Source organism: Rhinopithecus roxellana, chromosome 10, assembly GCF_007565055.1.
Source record: "Rhinopithecus roxellana isolate Shanxi Qingling chromosome 10, ASM756505v1, whole genome shotgun sequence".
Classification (NCBI taxonomy): Eukaryota; Metazoa; Chordata; class Mammalia; order Primates; family Cercopithecidae; genus Rhinopithecus; species Rhinopithecus roxellana.
Window position 1 is genome coordinate 19,606,762 of NC_044558.1, and position 22,130 is coordinate 19,628,891.

General features: G+C 36.9%; 1 protein-coding gene across 1 annotated transcript in view; it reads right to left on the reverse strand.

The window, feature by feature from the left end:
- IL1RAPL2 (interleukin 1 receptor accessory protein like 2) overlaps positions 1-22,130 on the reverse strand; it is a 660,683-nt gene that overhangs the window by 6,324 nt on the left and 632,229 nt on the right. The window contains exons 6-8 of the mRNA XM_030939417.1: positions 21,557-21,702; positions 13,172-13,315; positions 6,629-6,799 (exon numbers count right to left, since the gene is read on the reverse strand). Of these exons, the coding sequence (XP_030795277.1) occupies positions 6,629-6,799; positions 13,172-13,315; positions 21,557-21,702 (461 nt within the window). The remainder of the gene's footprint in view (positions 1-6,628; positions 6,800-13,171; positions 13,316-21,556; positions 21,703-22,130) is intronic.

Here is a 22,130-nt window from a genome sequence, read left to right on the forward strand (position 1 = left end):
CTGAGACAAGATGCATCAGAAGAGATAATACTCCACTAATTTTTGGTGAACATTAGCTAATTTATAGCTATCAGCAATATTTATAAAACCTATAGGTTAATATATCAAGACCTAAAATCAAGCCTACATATGTTTCCTATATATCAAAGAAAAATGTATTATTCACCACTACATAGTTGGGGAAAATATCTCACATTTGCTATAACTAGAGGCTTACAGTGGGTTACTTTATAATGTAGTCTTATTAAAAATACTATCTGAGTTTTATATAATGATGCTAAATACTAACCTATTGGCATACTTATACACGTTGAGTCTATCTTGGCTGATGTTGCTAAAGATTTTAGGTCTTGATTCTGTCTCTGACAGATGTAAGATTCTGTGTCTGTTGTTTGCCGTGGAGATTGAGGTTATATAATGTTCATTTAGCCATGTGTCTCTGTGTGTGTGTGTGTGTATAGGAAACCTTTCTTATTTCTAATTTATTTTTATTTTTTGAGACGGAGTCTCACTCTGTTGCCCAAGCTGGAGTGCAGTGGCATGATCTTGGCTCATTGCAACCTTTGTCTCCTGGGTTCAAGCAATTCTCCTACCTCAGCATCCCAAGTAGCTGGGATTACAGGCACCTGCCACCATGCCCAGTTAGTTTTTGCATTTTTAGAAGAGACGGAGTTTCACCACATCGGCCTGGCTGGTCTCGAGCTCCTGACCTTGGGCAATCTGCCCACCTCAGCCTCCCAAAGTGCTGGGATTACAGGCATGAGCCACCGTGCCTGGCTGGGAGCCTTTCTAAATACGTGTGATATTACTTGTCCTACAAAAACCTTCCCCGCCCTCTTCCCTTCCAAATTCTTGGCTTGATAATTTACAGTTAGCTGAGCTAAATTTCTTAGGCGGGAGTTTTGTTCTTTATAGTATGAGGGTCTTAATTAATTTTGATTAGTCATTGACTCAGCAGCTAACATGAATTTGCTGAGACCTGATGACTACCGGGAATTGTGTGTATTTACAGTTCTGAGTTTGGAGGCTATATTTCTAGTAATGAACCCTTTACTTTCACATTTCACCTGTGGGTGAGTGGGGAAGCATGACAGTGTGAATAATCCACTCTGAATGCTGTCCACATTTCTGTCTTTTTTATCTTCTCTCTTCACCTCTTCACAGAGAGTAGAGGTAGGGAATGGGACACATTTAGAGACGATTGAAAGAAACATAAAGTGGAGAGTAGCAAAGAAAGCAAACCTGCGAAATACCCTTCACCTCTTTCTTTCTCCTTCTGAAGCTCTAAAAGCTTGTAGTGTAACTAATTCTCACTGGTGCAGACTTAATGAATATGGAACAAAGCCACTTACTACTTACAGTCTTTTCTGTGTTTTCCTTCAGTACTTAAGACAATTTTTTTTTTTTTTTTTTTTTTTTTTTTTTTTGAGACGGAGTCTCGCTCTGTCGCCTGGGCCCGGGCTGGAGTGCAGTGGCCGGATCTCAGCTCACTGCAAGCTCCGCCTCCCAGGTTTACGCCATTCTCCTACCTCAGCCTCCCGATTAGCTGGGACTACAGGCACCAGTCACCTCGCCCGGCTAGCTTTTTGTATTTTTTTTAGTAGAGACGGGGTTTCACCGTGTTTGCCAGGATGGTCTCGAACTCCTGACCTCGTGATCCGCCCGTCTCGGCCTCCCAAAGTGCTGGGATTACAGGCTTGAGCCACCGCGCCCGACCCTTAAGACAATCTTATCCTGGTTTTATACTATTTTTTTTTTTTTGAGATGCCTTTTCTTTGTGCCACCCAAACAGCAGATTTCCTGAATGAAATTCTACATAATCAACTCTAACCTCTACCTCAAACTTTGATGAGAAACATTATTCTGTTGACCTCAGTACACTGCTGGACATATTGAAGTACAATTCTTTCTCTCTTGACTCTAATATGAAAGGGATGGTGGACACGTACAATTTTATTCCATGTGAGTAAAGTTCACACAATATGTTAAATTTCCATGATTGTTCATGTCACCCCTGCCTCAAACGTTTTAGGTCACAGACATCAGATTGTCTGGAAAACGATTCTATTACTCCCCAAGGACAACTTAATTAAATGGTGTCCAATCTGTTCGGCTATCAGAGGAACTAGTGGCAATGAATACTTACAGATCCATGTACAAAAATTTTTTTTTGCATGCCTCACTTCAGAAGTGACTAGGGATCATCTGACACCAGATGTATTCTCCAATCATTTGTCATTTCATTGTCAGCACAATCACATGGCTAGTACTAAGCATTAAAGAATTGAAGATTAGATTAGTGAGGAAAGTCTACCAAATGCAAGAATGTAATCAGACATTATACTTTTTCCCTTAAATTACTGAAAGTCTTAGGATTCCTTCATGGAAAATTGAGCATAAAGACAAATGAAAAGATAATTTGATATGTGAGGCTAAATTCATAAATATAATCTTAGTAGATGTGGCCGATAAACCATAAGCATGATAATATTTTTAGTTTTCTAGTGTATTTCTTAAATGCAATCATGCATGAACAACTCACATAGGGATCCTCATAGTCTTTCTATAAATAGAAAGGGAACTTGAGGTAACAGCCTTCCATGGATTTATTTTTTCCTCTTCAAAGTCCGCTTAGACATCTGTAGCTTTTTCTAAAGCTTCATCCAAAGCTGGTTTAATTTATAATTGTTAATAAATATTGCATATGCGCCTTTCAGCACCTTACCTTCTTACTTTTAAAGGGAAACACAGAGTACAGGATTGGGTTGTTTCTACTTTTAGTTTTAGAATGCTATTTTCTCCATCTGACCAGTGGCCCTCAGCCTGATTCAATAACTTTTTACATTTTTGGTTTTTATTTAATCTCTACAGAAACACTGAGATAAGATAGGCCCAAGAGTCTAAACGGTACTCATCCAAAAATGTTCCCAATCTCAGGATCTCAATTGCACAGCTGGGTTCTGTTGGTCACATGTCAGCTTCAGAGCACATCTGTTCATTCCTCAAGGATCCTCTAGGCCCCATGAACACAATGTGCTCTGTGTAGAGTAGTTTATACCACAAAACCCAGCAGCTGCATGGGTGAGAAAAATCTCTACTTCTCAAGTTTGTGTCTCTAGGCAGTTTGAATAGGGTGTTTTCTATCTGGCTTTCTTCTGGTTGCCTGTCACTTCTGACATTCAGATGCCTGTTGGCAACAAAGTTGCTTTCGCTATTCTCAGGGACAGATGTTTCTAGTCTGGGAAAAGACAGACCAAACTTTTACTGGAAAGTAAGAATTCTTGCCATATTTAGGCACCCAACCTGAGAAAACATAAGGAAGATCCTGGCCACAGGCTCAAGAATGGAAAGGTAGTCACTGCCAGGAAAATAATGTCCAGATTGGAACACTCAGTTTCAGCATTTAGGAAAAATATTTGCATCAAATCTCCCCATCTCTGCTGGTTCATAATGGCCAAAGGACAACATATCCCTGGTAGGGCATGGGTGGTTCAGACACCCCCAGTTCACCTTGGAAAGTGACATCTTTGAAACCAAGATTTCTGAGAATTCTTGGTTATGTGTGTGTGTGTGTGTGTGTGTGTGTGTGTGTGTATGTGTGTGTGTGTGAGAGAGAGAGAGATTTTCATGTACTTTTGAAACTGTGTACATTGGAAAGGTTTGTGTGTTGATAAGGTTGAGTTGGAATACCGTGAGAGTAGTACAAAAAGACTGAAGATATATCAAAAGTGAAGACATTAAATATGAATGGATTTATGTCATAGATGTCATTAATTTGATTCATAAAAAATTATTGTTGTGGATCAAGAATGATTTTATGAAGTCTGCTTTCATAGTCCTCAAAGGCCTCATTGCTAGTTTTCAGAGGAAGGAGTAGTCTTAGGTCAACATGTTTTAAATGAGATGTGAGGGACAAACACAGCTTATAATACTGTAACTAGGTTTCCCTCCCCCCCCACAGGAATGTGTCTATATTTATATAGTATAAGCTGTTAAATCTGTACCAATGGTTGAAAATACAGACCACAGAAGCTTCTTTAATAACACATATACACCAAGTCAAAACGTTCTACTCTGTCATTCATGTGTAAATCAAGTATATTATTCATATACTTCATTGACTTCCTGAATGCGTGCTAAAAATGCTAAGGAAAAACTCGTTAATCCTGACATGGTGACTGCTCAGCTAACTCTAAAATGTTGATGGAAAAGAAAAATTGTCAAAGGGCCTTTTTAAGAGCCTCTGCAGGTTACACTCGCAAATCGGAATTCAGAGAACATGAATTTCCTCGTTCAGGAAGGAAGGATTAAAATCAAACACCCTCCAGTGGTTGCATCTAAAAACTGCATAGTTGTCCCAAATGGTTTACTTGTAAAAGGAGTCTTCCTGTGCACCATTTAGAACCTAAGATCCAAGCCCCTACTCAGTCTGATTTTAAAACATTAAAAGAATTTTCTGTGGACTATAAAATCTCTGCCCATCCTGATGACATTTTTTCAAACAAAATCAATAAACATCTATGAAGCATGTAATGAGCTCAAGTCTTCTGCTAGATGACTATAAGGATACAAAAATAAATGAGATATATTCCTTGTCCTCATGGAGTTTATAATCTTGCTGGCTAGAAAAGACATAAATAGATGAAAAGCTAATAAAATTATTTTAAAATGCAAAATGTCACAGGAGAACAAATTTACTGTCCAATAAGTGATTATACACCATAAATTCTAGGGCTGGAGAGATTATTATGAACCTTTCACAGAGGCAGTGATATGGAGAAGGATAAGTAGGATTTGCAAAGTCATAGAGGACAAACATTAACAAATGCATTACAGGGACATACAATGTATATTAAAGGCACAGTTTGGCTAGAGTGGAAAGTATGAATAGAGGAAGTGGTAGGAGACAAATTTAGGAGATAAATCTGGGTTGGCAAAAGATAGTAGAAGTGTTTAGCTAAGGGTTATAAATTGTATCCTGTAATAAATAGTGAATGATTCATTTGTTGAATGCGGAAGTGACATGATCAAGGAGATGTACATGATATTAGTGGGGCTGAATGGATGGGAGGAAAGATAAGGAAGGTAGAGGGATAATTAACATTGAAGGAGTTAGATAATTAGGGCCTACACTAAGATGGAAAAGTGAGAATGAAAAAAATGCAAGGGACATTGGATTTGGGAGAAAGACACAGAAGAATGAAAAATGACTCTGAGGTATCAGGATGTTCCTTGAAGAAACAATAAATATAGGGTAGTATAGGGAAAACTGCAGAAAGAAACGAATGAAGGACCATGATAAGAAGCTTGTGGAATTCTTTCTCACATTTGTGGAGTAGGAAAAAATAAACCAGTAAATATTGCCTTCTTTATTCCTTTCTATGCATGTATAAATGTGCATACTAATGTGCACATATCAACATATACAGACATAAATGAACCTTAAGAAAAGAGATGAACAATCAAAACCCATTTGTTTCCATTTGTCTTCTGTCAGCTTAGTGACCAAGGTAGCCTGCTGGTAATCTGAATAAATGTTATTGAGGAGCAGCATGATCTAGCAGAGTGAGAACCAAAGTCAAATAAATCTAGGTTCCACTGCCACCTCTACCATTTGCCAACTGTTTATCTTGGACAATTTGGGGGTTTTGCTTCCACAGCATAAGGACATAAGTACCTACTCTCTCACAACACAGGGTTACTATAAAAATGAAATGAAGTAATGTATGTGAAATTATTTTATACACTGTCAAGTACTGGAATATAAACTTTTTATTTTGTTATTATCATATGTTGAAATTAACATGTTATGATTTGTAGTTACCAGTTCAATCTTCCCTTCTCAAGGATATCAGTACTTATATGCAAATGAGTTCTAGCACTTATATTTTCCTCAATGGCATTTTAAGCTCTTCAAAAGCAGGGACAATATCTTAGATTTCTCTGTGTTTTCCTTACACTTTACTGTGTATGTGTATGCACTCTGGACATTAAAGGGAGAAAAGTACATATTTTGACTTGAAACTGAATTTATTCTGAAAGCCTCAATATAGCTTTCAATGTGTAGCACAATTTAAAATGGTATTCAAGCCTAGCATACAAGTGTCTTGAAAATAATTTAAATACACAGTGAGAGTGCTGTACCCAATGGCCTAATATACCTTTTTAAGTGGATTTTTCCATAAATCTGGAAATAAGTGACAAGGCGTAATGAATAACAAGGTTGAAAGGCATAGATTCAAAGCCATTAGTGACAATAATTGTAGGTATAAGTAGAAACACAGTGACAGAAGACTAGCTTTGGAACTGAAACATATTGAAAAGGCTTTAACTAACTTTTACAGATTTTTTTTTAAAGATCATAATGCTTTTCAGGATACTAAGGCAATATAATAAAAATGACCATTATGGCACAATTTAGAAATCATACTCAAAATATTAGTAAGAATGCCTTTAAAAATATTCAGATGCTAGAAATTCAGAACACAGGCATATGGGAAAAATTTGGATTTAAGAAACTCTACTATGAGAAACAACTGTCTAAATACTTGGCTCTGATGTTTGAAGCCTTCACATAACATCCTAAAAGAAACAGAACGTTTTAAATACAAAATTTGAAAGTACTTACTTCCACTTGGAATCAGGTCTCTTTCTGGGATGAAGAGTTTATATCCATAGTGTTTTTCCAGGACATCTGGCAGTACTTCAAGAGCAAACTGCTCTTCCTCAGGATTGTCACAGTCTAAAGCATCTTGGTCCACTTTTGTGTAAGAGAGATAGGCATCATATTCCTTGTTGTCTTAAACATAAAGAACAACAAAAGGGTTGTAACTATTAGCAGGTTCTCTTTGAGTACTAAGAGGCAGGGATAGCACAATAATTAGTGACTGTCTTTAATAATTGGAAAAAAATAAGTCACATGCCATGTTATAGGAAATCTAATCCCTTTCAAAATAACCTAGTCATATGATATGAATTGAAACTTATGCAATCGGCCACCTATAGTCTGAACAGAATAAAACAGAGAATTATTATTTGTGACTTTCAGTGACTATACGCATTTGTAATACTCAATGATGTGTGAATGATTAGCTCAGTGTGTTTGAATGCAGGACTAAGTAGACCAAAGTCATGGATTTAACCCCTTTATTTTCCAGTTGGCTTGGCTCTGTTACTTGGGCACAGACTATACCTTGTTTGCACAAATATGTGCAAAAGATCCAACAGGGGCTGGGCCCTAGAGTGTGGAAAATTGAAATAATCCAGCCTCGCTTCTGGAGAAACTGTTCACAGCACATGCCATAGTTCCAGTTGGTTAGTGTCGTCATCTTCATATACAAAAAGCAGTTCATTACCAAATATTAGAGACAGCAGCTGGGTTTTATACAAGTGCATTGCCTGTTATTCTTGTTCAGTTCATGGCCAACTAATATGACACAAGCTTCCAAAAGAAGCCTTTGTTTCAAAATATACATCCTTCCAGTATTGCCAAATTAGATTTTTCCTCCACACATTTAGTCAGGGAGTTAACTGTGCTTTGCAAGTGTATTTTTTCCTCTTTTGCTGTATTGGCTCAGAGCCAGTCTCTCCAGAGATAAAATGTGCATGTATGCATACAGTTTTTTTCCTGCAAAATGTTAATGAGCATATCTACTTGAGGCATTAGTTTCTGAAGGTTTTAGATGGGCCACATCCATACTGAAAAAGTTATAGTAAGATTTTCAAAATTTCCTTATTAAAAAAAGTTTTTAAGTTAATATAGTGAACACAGACTCATGTGGAACTATTAGTAAACTCAGTTACTTACAAATAATAACTGCAAAAGACCGGTAAGAATTTCAGGATTTGTTTCTCAAACACATCAATATTTTCTATTAAAACATGCCTAATTAGAACATACCTAAAACCTAACCAAAATGTAATTTATAAAATGAAGCAGTCACTCATTTACTTCCACCATAACCCACACCATGACTTCATTCTACATGCTGAAGGAGGAATAAACTATAAACATATGATGAGCTGTAGATACCCTCTTTTAGGAATAGATGAGACCTCCCTATCTCTGAAGTAGGATTATGTTGTTCTAATTTTAGTAAGATTTTAGCCTTCACCACTCCCAAACAAAAGAAATTCTGGTTATTTATATTAAGATGGTGCCTGAAAGAAAGAGAAAGAGTTAATACTCTTTAGCATCTTTTTTGGCTGCAAAAGGCTTCCATAAACCTTGGTTGGATTACTTGATTGCCTGGAAGCAGATGTACATGAAGGACTGCCCTGGGTAGTTGAAGAGATCATTTCGCTTACAAGTTGGGTGCATTCCACTGTCGTGCATAAAATTCTGCTTGGAAGTGAGAATGTTCATAAGCAATGCTAATGTAAGAACCTCCTGGTAATCCTAGCACCTCTGCCCTTGTTCCAATCACGTGCAGGATACACCTGCAGGCCCCTGACTTTCTCCAGCTATAATTACTCACCTGGGACTCAGAGCTGCCGATGACACACAGCTGGAAGAATAAAACAGGCCAAAGGACAAATAGCTCCATTCATATGAACAGAATATATTTCATTGTTCTTGATAGATAGTGTTGCTGCCTCAAACTCCATAATGTCAGACCAGACCCTGTTACTCTCTCTGACTTTGATAACTTTCCTATTTCACAAACCTCCCTAAATTCAACCACTTATTAATTCATTCAACAATTATTTGTTGAGCATCTGCAATGGCTACTTGACTTCTTTACCCATCTGACCAGACCTTCTAGACTCCTCTCCTATTGCTTGTACTGACTATGGTTATTTGTCTTCCAAACATGCTAAACTCACATATTCTTGGTTCTGTCCTTACTGGTTCCACCTATATTCTGATATTGCAGTTCAATGCTACAAACACCCCTAGAAAGTACTTCTATACTTACATTTTCTAAGTTGTGGCAAAGAGCATGGATGTCTTTGGTACGTCTTAACACCCAACACATTAGGATTATAAATTTTACCTCGCATTCTAGAAGCACACCATTCACTGAAAAAATGAATGCTTCTGGTGTCATTCATGTCTCTTTAAGATGAACTAAAGGTGAAGAGCTTATGGTGGCTGGCCAGAGCAGGAAGAAAGCTCTCAAAGCCACCATGTCAGATGTCCCAGACGCTCTAGGATACCAGCTAGTGAGCCAGCAGTGACACAGATGCTACAGTTTAAATAATGCACTCAATCTTATGTAGACAGCCAAGAAAACCTCATGAATAGCTGCAGCTGTTGCTCACAAAGAGGAGCAAGATAGATAAACCAAAATCAACAACATGACGCAAATAAGGTTAACAGCAAGGCCTAAAAATTGTTTCTAAACCAAAAGGCTGTTCAGCAGCACCACTTTTCTAGGCAAGGCTAATGAGCCTTCCTCTGTGCTAAATCATGCTAACTAAGCTCATCTGAGGAACCAGAATATAGAGCACAATGCAGACAGAACAGTGTAAGGAAGAGGGCTGGCACAGTGGTTACCATAGGTATGCTGTTCCTAATAAAGAGAGAAGTTTTAAGGAAGAGAACCAAATGTTTTGTAGAAGAATTTTCCTGTTGTCACTTCTGTCCTTTTCTGTTTTAAAATCTAATTTGAATCCTGCTCCCTATCAAGAAGCCATCCATGTTTATAACTCAGTTGTTCTGCAGCTGTGCTAAACAGAGTGCTAAACTCCTAGTTTCTACAGAGCAAAGACTGTGTAATCTTGTTGATTATTATATACCTACTACCTATTATAGTATATGTGTGTGTGTGTGTGTGTGTGACTGTAGTGTTGATCCAGATGAAGAATATAAGTAAATGCATCATGCATAGTCCCTGCCACTTAGTAGACAGTTAAATATTTAATGACCGAAAAATTGAAAGGTTAAATAAATGAAGCAATCATTGGTGGGTTGAATTAAAATTAATTAAATTTTAAACATGGGTAAGAAGTTAAAGTTTGTTGGATGGATTTTATTTTATACAAAATCAGGCATTTTTATAAGAACTTTTAGGAAATACCATTATAGATATTGTCAAAGAGAGAGCATGAAGAAAAAGCATATGGTTAAAATTAAGTTATGTCTATGATATGTCAAAATATTTAAATGGTGAAATGAAAAATTTGATAGATTATCTGGCTGACATTTCACATTCTGTAACTGTAGATTTCTAAAAGGCAGTTAAAATTCATTTATTCATTTTTACCATATACATATTGACTTTTTAGTATTCCACTGAAGCTAATATAGAGGTTATATACTTAAGGTCCAAGGTTCTATGCAGAAATATAAAATATTTTAACCATCATTCCTAATGAAAACACTTGAAGTACCCTCTCCCCATATTGCATTTTCCCTCCAACACTGAATTTGGAATCAATACATACAATTATGTAATCAAAATGTTCTATATTACTGGACACCTTTGAACACATGAACCACATTGCAGATAAAGATGCAAAGTGGAATATTTAATTCCTGAAAAATTCTATCATATCAGCATAAAATTAATCTTACAAATATGTACTACAACTGAGCAGTTAGTCTAGGTTATTGGGTATCAGTGATGAAGGTAATTAATTATTGTAGATTAACATAATAAATTGTATAATCTCAGAGATTAACAAATTGCATATTATCAGGACTCAAAACATATTAATCACAGAAGCCTCTCTTTCATATTTTTATTTATTTTATTCATTTTTTTTTAGAGACAGGGTCTTACTCTGTCATCCAGGCCGGAGTGCAGTGATGCGATCATAGCTCACTGCAACCTTGAGCTCCTGGGTTCAAGCGATTCTCTTGACTTGGCCCCCATGGTTATCCGGTACCATAGGCATGCACCACCATGCCCAACTAATATTTTTTAAACTATTTTTTGTAGAGATGAGGTCTCCCTATGTTGTGCAGGCTGCTCTTGAACTCCTGGGGTCAAGCAATCCTCCTGCTTAGGTCTTCCAAAGTGCTGGGATTTTGTGAGCTACTGTGCCTGGCCCCTTTTATGTTCTTTTACACAGATAATGCATCTTTTATCTTCACAATTGGCTACTTTAGCCACTTGCTGGCACCTGGGAACCAGGGACATTAACCTCAATAACACATTCTCTCTAGTTTTTTTCTGTATACAGATAAGAAGTCAAGATTTTTCAATATTAACTGTTGTTTATAGGAAGAACTGAGGGTAATTGGTCATATTTCCATATATATTGTCAGCATATATAATAATTGTTGGAATAGGCCTTAATTTTTCACTTTTAAGATATATCTAAATAAGTCTGTAGTACTTTTAAATGGGCTGCTGTAATTGCTGAGTAGATTGGAAATGTGCAAATGTGTAGATGTGTAGATTTGAAAATGAGCAAATGAGCATGCATATGTACTCATCAAAAAGCATTTCACGCCAGGTGCAGTAGCTAACGCCTGTAATCCCCGCACTTTTGGAGGCTAAGTCCAGAGGATTGCTTGAATGCAAGAATTTGAGACCAGCTTAGGTAACAAGGCGAGGCCCTGTCTCTACAAGACATAATAATAATAATAGTAATAATAATAAATTAGCCAGGCATGGTGGCATGCACTTGTAATCTCAGCTACTCAGGAGGCTGAGGCAGGAGGATTGCTTGAGTACAGTAGTTTGAGATTGCAGTGAGCCAGGATTGCACCACTGCACTCCAGCCTTGGTGACAGTGACTCTGTCTCAAAAAAAAAAAAAAAAAAAAAAAAAAAGGTAAAAGAAAGAAGAACTTCTGTAATTTACTATGAAAATATGAAAGTCAATTAAAACCCACCCATATCATCATTCACATAATAGTAACAATAAGACCAAAATCAGACTCCTCAAAAATTTTGGCATTACATCTATCACTATAAAATTAAAATCAAAATTGTGAATTTCTCTTTTTTGAGGTAAGACCACCAATTCAAAAAAAATAAACAAAAGCTCTAACCTTACTTATTTTGGTACAATGAAAACTCAGTTTTAAGTCTATCTTTTTAAAATAATGTTTTCCAAATTGGATTTCTTTCTAAAAAGTGTTTGGCGGCCGGGCACGGTGGCTCAAGCCTGTAATCCCAGCACTTTGGGAGGCCGAGGCGGACGGATCACGAGGTCAGGAGACGCAGACCATCCTGGCTAACACGGTGAAACCCCGTCTCTACTAAAAAATACGAAAAGCTAGCCAGGCGAGGTGGTGGGCGCCTTGTAGTCCCAGCTACTCGGGAGGCTGAGGCAGGAGAATGGCGTAAACCCGGGAGGCGGAGCTTGCAGTGAGCTGAGATCGTGCCACTGCACTCCAGCCTGGGCGACAGAGCGAGACTCCGTCTCAAAAAAAAAAAAAAAAAAAAGTGTTTGGCTTACCTGTGGCATTCTATACACATTTCCAAGGCTTACAGCAGTTTTGGGATGAGAACTTTATGTATAAGAAGCTACATGCCATGATTTCTTATTGATTTTGATTGGAAACATGGCAGTTTGCATTCTTGAAAAAAATTAAATCATTTTAAATGTTCAAAGAAACAAGGCTCAGTATACTGCTTTATTGATATTTCTCTCATAAGATTTTCAAAATTCATAAACAGCAAATATAAGAAAATTATGAGCTACACTCTGAATTTTTATTCTTTCAGGTCACCTTTGAGAATGGTACTATAAGCATTCAAAATATGTAAGTACATGTACTTTGAGCTTTAAAAGGATTGTCTCCATAGCTTTCAATCTGTTTCTTGCATGATTGCTTGTTTTGTAGATGGCAGCAATGGATAAAAATGATCTGTACTTAAATTTCCATTTTCTGAAAAAAATTGGAATTGATTCTTAATTTGCTTCTTACTAAGTGGGAGGGATTTGACAGCAATTGTTTTATCTCCTGAGCAACTAAAGTCTTACTGTTAAGGTTTTTATTGGAAATAAACTCAAACGTATAGGAATATTATAAAAATAAAACTATTTCAAAAAACATACATAACATTTACTCAGATTTACCTATTGTTACTATATTCTCCTCTTTTCTCTTTTTCTTGGTAAGTTTTCTAAACTATTTAAAGGTAAGTTACTTGCCATAGCCCTTTACCCCTAAATATTTCAGCTTGTACTTCCTAAAAATAGGGAGGTTCTCTTACATAATCACAAATGCATGCCATTTAATGGAATTTGAACAATAGGAGACAGCTTACCATCATTAGTTTCATCAGCTCCAAAGTGCTGCCTGTAGAAGAGCATTAATTCAATGTTGTAGCATTTATAAATGACCACCAGCAGTACAAGGAGGAGGAAGATTGCTCCCAGGCCCCCTGCAAGCTCAATTTTGTAGATTAAATCTGGAGCGAACAGAATAAACAGGAAAAGGTAATTAAATCAGCAACACTTGGGATCTTCCCATATTTCTAGTATATAAGATGTACTACCATTCTGTTTTCCTGTCCAGAAAATTCTTGCTTAATGCAGTAGCTTTGCTCTTGATACATTTGCATGAATCAAATTTTTCTAAAATAAACTCTTTGAAATTTGATTAACTTACTATTAAAAGTGGTAAGTCTATCTGAAAAGGAATAGTTGCTCTCAGTTTGTTTTGAACGCATCTAAGATGTCATATATATGCTTTTGCTCTAAATGTATTTCAGGGAACTATTAAAGCTACTTTATTCTGGGTCCAAGGCCAATATTTTCTTATTTCTGTTAAATTATCATATTGGTTTAGCAAGATTACCATCTAGTACTTCTCAGGCCACAGGCCCTATTCTTTTGCAGGAGAGCAACATCATAAAATTACTTTCAGAATCAAATAAAATCTAATGAGTTTGCAGGATTTAACTGTTTCATTTAACCCCAGTAGAACATAATCCAATATAAGGTGAGCAGGTAAAATTAGCTTATCCATTTCCCCTACTTATTTGAATAAATGACTGTAATAATATATGTGATATAATATGCCCAATGGAACTAAAACAGAATGAGAAATCCAGGCTAATCACTTGGCCTCTTCAGCCAACACCAGCCAACCTGATAGCAGAGTTAGGCTGCTCCAGTGGGGCATCCCTAGAACTCTTGAGCATTGGAACAATGAAATCAAAATATAATGGAAGAAGACATAATGTCTCCCAGGCTCAGGGAACAGTGATTTAACCTGTAGTTAATCAGTGATATTAATAAATCTAAAGAGTGTATCATCAAAAAAGGGTATGGTATCATGAAATTTAGAGAAAGGGGAAGTCGGAGGAGAATTTAGAATGTGAATTCAGCAATGTCCAGGGGAAAAATACTGAATCTGAGAGACATCAGACCAGAGACGTATTTTCCACAGGGACATTATTGGTCTCATCATAATTAGATAAAATTGCCTACAAGATAACCTAACCTTCCTTTAATGTAATTACATAATTACCAAGTGACTATTTTATTACTAATTCAGCTTACCATGTAACTCGAAACTAGAAAAGAGAGAGACAATCTAGTTTATACATCAATTCCTTGTGAGTTTAGTTGGCATCAGTCAGTCTTCCTGGATGGATCAATTATGGGGCACTGTCAAAATCAAATTGCTGACCATTGACAGGCTGTCACTCTTGAAAGTCAGACTATCAACCTTTCTCTAGGAATGTCCCTTATCTCTACACAGGATTATTGCTTAAGAGAAATTAGCCAGGCTCAATATAACAATTAAGATCCATTTAGTAGTTTATATTTTATAGAAAAGAAATATATATATTATATAAATATATAAACATAAAAATAAAATATAATATATAAAAATATATATTTAAAAATATATTATACACACGCACACACACACACACAGAACAGCCAATCAGAGAGTCATAGAATGGAAATGTAAGAAACACAAATAAATGTCACTCTTCTTGAGTATGGAGAGAGGGGGAAGGATAGAAAAAGGAAGAGAGTGGGGCTGCTGTGAAGGACAAAATATGCCAACAATGAATATTGCGAGGGCACACACAATGAATAGAGGTAGGAAATTGGAATCTGTGTCTCTCGTGCCTGCTGCAAGAGGTGGTCTTTTTAAAAAAATAAGCCACAAAATTCCAGGTTAAAAAAAAAAAAAATTCACCACATAATTAGCAATGCTTCCTGCCCTCTATATAAAACGTGGCTGTCCAGGAACCTCTACCTTCCTCTGCCTCTGCCCATGTTGGGGACAAAACAGGCTTTCTTAAGAGATCTCTGTGGGCTGCAAATCACAGTTTTTACTTGTTTTCTCACCATCTTATATACACCATCAATCATACATTATTAAAAGCCAATTTTAAATAGAGAAACCTATACGATTTTCTTTGTTACTCTGAAAACTGACTTCTCTTTCATCTTGGGGCATTAATTGACTTGATTCAAAAGATTTTTCCTGTTTTAAGATGTTCACTTTATGCTATAAATTTTTTGGTCTTTCTGTCTGTCTCTCTCTGCGGTCAGAAGAGCTTTCAAATGTTTTAAAAGTCGTGGAATGGGAAATTTTTCAGCAATTTCTATGTTATTTACAGAGCAGAGTTGCTATTAGGTAGATGGAAAACTTCAGCAGCAGGAACAATTTGTGCTCTCAAGTAGCAGACATTTTTTCAGCAGTAAATGTATGGAAGAAAACCATGGTAAAAAAAGTACCTTTGTGATTTTGGGGTCCATTTTATAAAAAATATCTTGGAAAGATATTATGTAATGATGGCTGTTTAAGTTGAAAAATGTGGACCTAGGCCCAGAGACCCAACCAGCATTCTTTGATTCAGCCCAGGCAGTCACATCAAAAGGGAAACATCTATCCTATAATCAGAGGGCACAGTTGCCATCACCCAAATGCCACCTGGATTTTCTTTTGTCTTCTATTTTCAATTGCAATTTTCAATCTCAGCAGGATCTATACTTCAAGGGACATTTACTGACTGAGAAACTGGAAGTCATTTTAGTTGGGCTGTGTCTTGTATATGCTTCACAAAGAGAGCTGTAGCAAGAACAGCAAATATTTATGGGCCTGTAACTTTTTCTAGGCACCCAAAGTACATGGGTAGTTCTTTTTTACCTTCTTAGTTTGAACCCACCTATTTCTTCACTGTGAACACAAAGATCAGATATTATAGAATGGGACAAATAGCAACTGAAGCCAAGGGACTGGAGAGAGAGAATGCAGGGAATGTTTAAGCTTGCTCCTCTGATTCACAAGATGGGAAGCAGTTTAGGAGATCCCACCTGAGGGCTTCTGTCATGGTCTGAATGTTTGTTCAAAATGCATATGTTGTAACCTAACCCCCAAGGTGTTTATATAAGAGGGAGGCCTGGCCAGACACAGTGGCTCAAGCCTGTAATTCCAGCACTTGGGGAGGCCAGGGCAGGAGGGTCGCTTGAAGCCAGGAGTTTGTGAACAACCAGGTCAACAAAGTGAAGCCCTGTCTCCAAAAAAATTTAAACAATTAGTCAGGCATGGTGGTGTGTCTGTAGCCCCAGCTACTCTGGAGACTGCGGTGGGAGAATTACTTGGGCTCAGGAGTTTGAGGCTACAGTGCACTATGACTGAGCCACTGCATTCCAGCCTGGAAAAAAGAGTGAGACCCTGCCCTGTTTCTAAAAAAATAAAAAACGAGGAAAGCATGTGAGAGGTGATTAGGTCATGAGGGTAGAACTTTCATAAACGGGGCCTGTTATAAGAGACGCCTGAAGAAACCTTTTTGCTGCTACTGCCATGTGAAGACACAAAGAAAGTGTCGTCTATGCGAAATGGGTCCTTACCAGATACCAAATCTGTTGTTACCTCGATCTTGGTCTTCCTAGCCTCCAGAACTGTGAACAATCCATTTCCGTTGTTTATATACTATCTAGTCTAAGGTATCTTGTTATAGCAGCCAAAATGGACTAGGACAGAAATTGGTACTGAGAGGTGGGGTGCTGCTGTAACAAATACGTAAAGTTGTGGAACCAACTTTGGAACTGGGTAATGGATAGAGAGTAGAAGAGATTTGAGGTATATTGCCATGAAAAGAGCCTTAAGGGCAATTCTGGTGAGGGCTTGGAAGAAGAAGAGAGCTACAGAGAATTCCTCAGTCATCTTAGAGATTGCCTAAATGGTCGTGATCAGAATGTTAGTAGAAATATGAATGGCAAAGGCCATCTGATACCTCAGACAGAAATGAGTAATAGGCCCCTACCAGACATGAATCTGCTGGTGCCTTGATCTTGGACATCCCAGCCTCTAGGATTGTGAGCACTAAATTTATAATATTTAAAAATTACCCAGTCTAAGGTGTGATCCGGAGCAGGCTCAGAATGTTTTCTATTCAGGTATGGTGGGACAGAGTGAAGCAGCAGCACTGAGAATGAAGAGAGACAGATTCAATGATATGCCTCTGTTTTATGAGAAAGGAGGTATGTGCGGAGAAGCAGAAATAATTATCAGAATTTCTGGAACCTAAGTTCAGACTCTTGGCTCACCAAATAAAAAATTTAGGATGAACTTCTTACTGAAATGCTAGTTGCACGTACTGCAAATTATTCATCTGAGAATAAGGAAGTGGTAGGTGCAGACAGAAGATAGATAGGTAAGAAGAGGGATAGGTTACAAAACTTGATCCTGTTAATTGGATATGTTAGATGTGAGTTTTCATTTTACAAAAACCCTTTTCACTTAATGAAAGGATTCATCATGTTTCTTCTCCATAATGATCACTTAAGGCATATTAAATATTTGACTTACAACTCATCAGGAAGTTATTGTTCCATAAAACAATCCATACTAGTATTCCAAGTGGGAATACTACTGCCAATGAGGCCAGGCTATGATGTGATAAAGCTTAAAAGGTCCAACCTCAAAGGAAATATCTTAAGTTTCTCAAAACTAGCTAGAGCTTGTTCTGACTTAAAAAAAATACGACAGGTCCATAAGGATTCTTGCTCTTTCTTGGGCTTCCACTATATCGTCAGAAGCTCCTAAGGAGACCAAGTGAGGGAAGATTAACTGCATACTTTTGTAAAGCACAGTGAAATCATTTAACTGCTACCTAGAACAGAGAGTACAAACTGGTATATCATGGGCCAAAAAATTGGTTTTGTTGGATCACACAATGTTTCAAAAATGAATACTAATATTTAAAAATTAAAAGACTTCGTATCCAGTCTTTCAGCTTCACTTGAAAACTTCGAAGCTCTCATATCCCTGGGCATGCATTCCAGCAAAAACAGCAGTAATCTTATAGAACAAAATAGTTGTTGCCCTTTTAAAGCAAGGCATGTTTTCTCTGGTCTATGTTTTGATTTTGTCTAATATCCAGCCCTCTTCTTAAAAAAATTCAGTATTTTCCTGGGACCTGAGGTCTTTGAGTTTGCAATCCCTGGAAAGTAAACAATACTTGAAAAGAAAAAAACGCATTTAGGTAATCCAGGGCAGACATTAGTCATGACAAAATCACAGATCAAATCTTCTTTTTATCAATCCCTGTTATTTATTGCTCACCTGATTGTGCTTGTCCTCCATAAGGAGAATTTTCATTCAAGAAATAGTTTTGAGCACTTAATATGTTTTATGCACTAGAAATACAGCAGTAAATAAGGCAAGAAAAGTTCCTGTTCTCAAGTATTCTATATTTTAGTGGGGGGAAGAAAACAAGAAGCAAACAAATATGTAATATAATATCCAATAGTAATAGACAAAACGAAAATAAGTAGAGACAGGTTAGAAGAAAAATAAAATGAAAGGTAATATCATTTCATATAGGATGGCCAGAAAATACCTATCAAGAAGGTAACATTTAAGTAGAAATCTGTTGAAGGGAAGGAGGGAGTCATGGAGACAGCTGGAGGCAAGAGTGTTCCAGACAGATGAAATAGCAAGTGCAAAGGACCTGACGCAGGACTGTGTTTGGTGAACATGAGAAACAGAAAGGAGGCTAGTGTGTATAATGTATGAGGAAAATTGTCGTAGAAAATGAGATCAGATGTAAGAACAGATTGTGTAGTGCCTTAAAGGACATGGTAAAGATTTGGGATTTCATTCTTGGTGGAACAGGGAAAGAACTGTGAATGGAGGGTTCTGATCAGGGGAATAACATGACCTTGCTTACGTATTTAAATGATCCTTCTGACTGTTGTGATAAGAATAGACTGTGAGAGGAAAAGGATGGAAGCAGGGAGACCAGTTAGGCTGTTACCATGATCCAGGTAATTGGTGCTGGTGGCTCAGAAGAGGATGTGGGTAGTGAAGGTGAGAAAAGTGTTCAGAGTCTGAATAGGCTTTGAAAGTTAAGCCATGGGATTTGCTGGTGGAGTAGATATAGGATGTGAGTAGAGAAAAGAAAAAGTGAAGAATAACTCCAAGGATTTTGGCATGAGCAACTAGAACAATGGTGATGGAGATGGAGAAGGAGACTGGAGGATCAGGTTCGTAGGCAGGAGAAATTAGAAATCCTGTTTGGGACAAGCTAAATTTGATATGCCTACTAGATCTGTAAGAAGAGTTGTTTAGTAGGCAATCGAGTATACAGGTGGGAAGTCCAGGCTAGACATAAATTTGGGAGTTGTTAGCATGTAAGTGGTAAGCAAAACCATGAGATGGAGATAGAATGAAATCACCTACTGAATGAGTGAGAAGAGGGGACCTGAACCCTGGGGAACTCCAATATTTAAATATTTGGAAGATGAGAATTAACATTGTCAGTTGTCATGATTTAGACCAGTTTCCTTGTAGAAGCCATGTGAGGTAGCAGAGTATTATAGTGTGTCTTAGTTTGTAGTGTCAAAGTTTTAGAAACTTTTAGGGGCTGCCCTGTGTTGCTTTACTTATTAAAGGCAAATGCATTTATTTTAAAACTCAAATAAGGTTATTTCTGTCCACACAGGCCGATTGATAAGACACCCCCCATTATTTTTCCTCATAGCAGGTTTTTAATTATAACACTATATATCTTTTGCAGAATTTTAAAAAATATTTAAAGTTTGTCTTTCTTTGCATTCTCACTCCTCCAAAAGGTATAAGCTCCAAGAAGACCTAGGTAGGTCTATCTTATTCAGCATTCTATTCCCCAACACTTATCATAGTGCTGGCTGTAGCTAAGTCTTCAATAATAAAAGAAAAAAAATAACCACTTATTTGACCAGAATGGGTTCTAAGTGCTTATTACTAGCTAGACACTGCTCAAGTTGATATCTCTGAGGATACAGAGGTATAACAGCAAGCTCTGATTGGAGGATCTCTAAGCCCGAAATAAGACTAAGATGAACAGAAACAAAGTGATCCTTGCCACAAGGTGTTTGGGCATGATCAATACCTGACCTTCATGTGGTTCCTAAGTGGTTACCTTGGATAAATTATCCAAGTTCAGTATAATAATAAAGACTGGTTATGGCATATTTCACACCCATGATATCATTATTATTTGAACCTCAAAGTGACTCTGCAAGGTAGATATTATTAATCCTATTTCAAAGATAAGAAAACTAAGGTTTAGGGAGTCTAATAAGATGAGTCAGTCTTACTGAACCAGGATCTCCTGAATCTGGGTCTTCTGACTTTACTTTCTCTATTAGACTCCTTTACACTTAAATACGCTTTTATTTTAAGACAGAATCAAGTCTAATGGAGTACGAAGTGGTGCTAGAGATATAAATGCATTATTTTCAGAATAATGATTCCTCTCTGCTTCTTCAAGAGCTGCTGGTCATTGTCAAGTATTAGGGCTGGCTGGAAAATATAAATTCCATCCTGGCCAGGAAGTATAACTAAGTGACCTTGCTGATTGAATCTGTTCTATTATTGCTCTAAAACCTAGGCAACAAGGACACTGATTGAGAACATTTGTTCTGCTACATTTGCAAAGCCTTTGCCAGATGTACATATACAGAAAGTATTTAGCCTTTTGCAGCAACCAAAAGTCATAGCAAGGTAAGAGCCAGTTCAGAAGCTACTCTAGCTGCTGAGATTGCTTGTTGTTTGTATATCTGTTTTTATCTCCTTTATATGTAAATTTAGAGTTTCTTTTCTTTGTTCATTATATACGATTTCCACCCTGTCTGGAACCAACTTGAGAAAGGGATCTCCATAAATGCCAAAATATTTAGAAATATATGCACCTGATAAAGACCTCTTAATACCAGGTCATATCATAAAATATAGTTTATAAAATAATTTCTATGATAATTGTAAGAATATTATATGGGATTATTAATTTTTTATTTTTTAGTCAGGGAATAAAAAAGCAAATGTGTTTCTCATCCAAAAAAAATTCTCTTGAATTTCATTTAAGCAATATAAGATATAAGAAGGCAAAATATGGAGAAAATATTGAATGTCAAATATATATCAAATTTTATGTAACACTAATAACTAAGGTACACTTTATATCACTGGATTTAACATATAACAATACTTCATTTCATTTATCCACTTCCTAATGGTATTGAAGATCATAGGTATTTTATGCTAATATCACAGCAAGAGAAATATCTTTCCTTAAAAAGACAAAATGGTTAAAAGAAGTTTACACTACATGATAAAATAAAGCCAGGAAATATTTCTAATTTCAATGGTTGTTGATAGCTAAGCAAACCATAGTTATAGTTATAAAAATAAATACCCTTTTTACGCAGCAGAACACTGGCATGTTTCCGTCCATTTCGGTTTTCAACATGGCAGGTATAATTCGCCAGGTCAGCTTCCACAACTGAGTCAAAGATGAGTGCCAACTCAACTTCTTTTTCTCCAAGATGCTCTTTGAGAAGCCTGAAATAAAGAAAGTATTCTTGGCTGAATTGGCTTGATTTGGGCAGAAAGCAGCCATGCAAAGACTACACAGCTCACACAGGTCTCTGATGATGGGCGTAGAGAATCCTGACTGGGTGTATGTGTGGGTGGGACCTTCAACAAGAAAACACAAAAAGTGGCTCTTGACATGAAGATAAGATGGAAAAGAAAAGAAGTGAATAATTCACTTGGCAAAAAGAAATATTAACATGCCACTAGGCTTTGATAAATAAAGTCAACATGGCTTGTATGGTGAAAAGGAGGAAACACTAGGTTCCATGCTCTAAACTAAGATCATGAAAACTAATTGGATTTTTGCATCATGGCATGAAGGGAAAAAATTTTTAGAAGTATAGACTTTGTGGTAGAGGTTAGAGTTTTGATAGTAGTGAGGTAAAGGTGTAAAG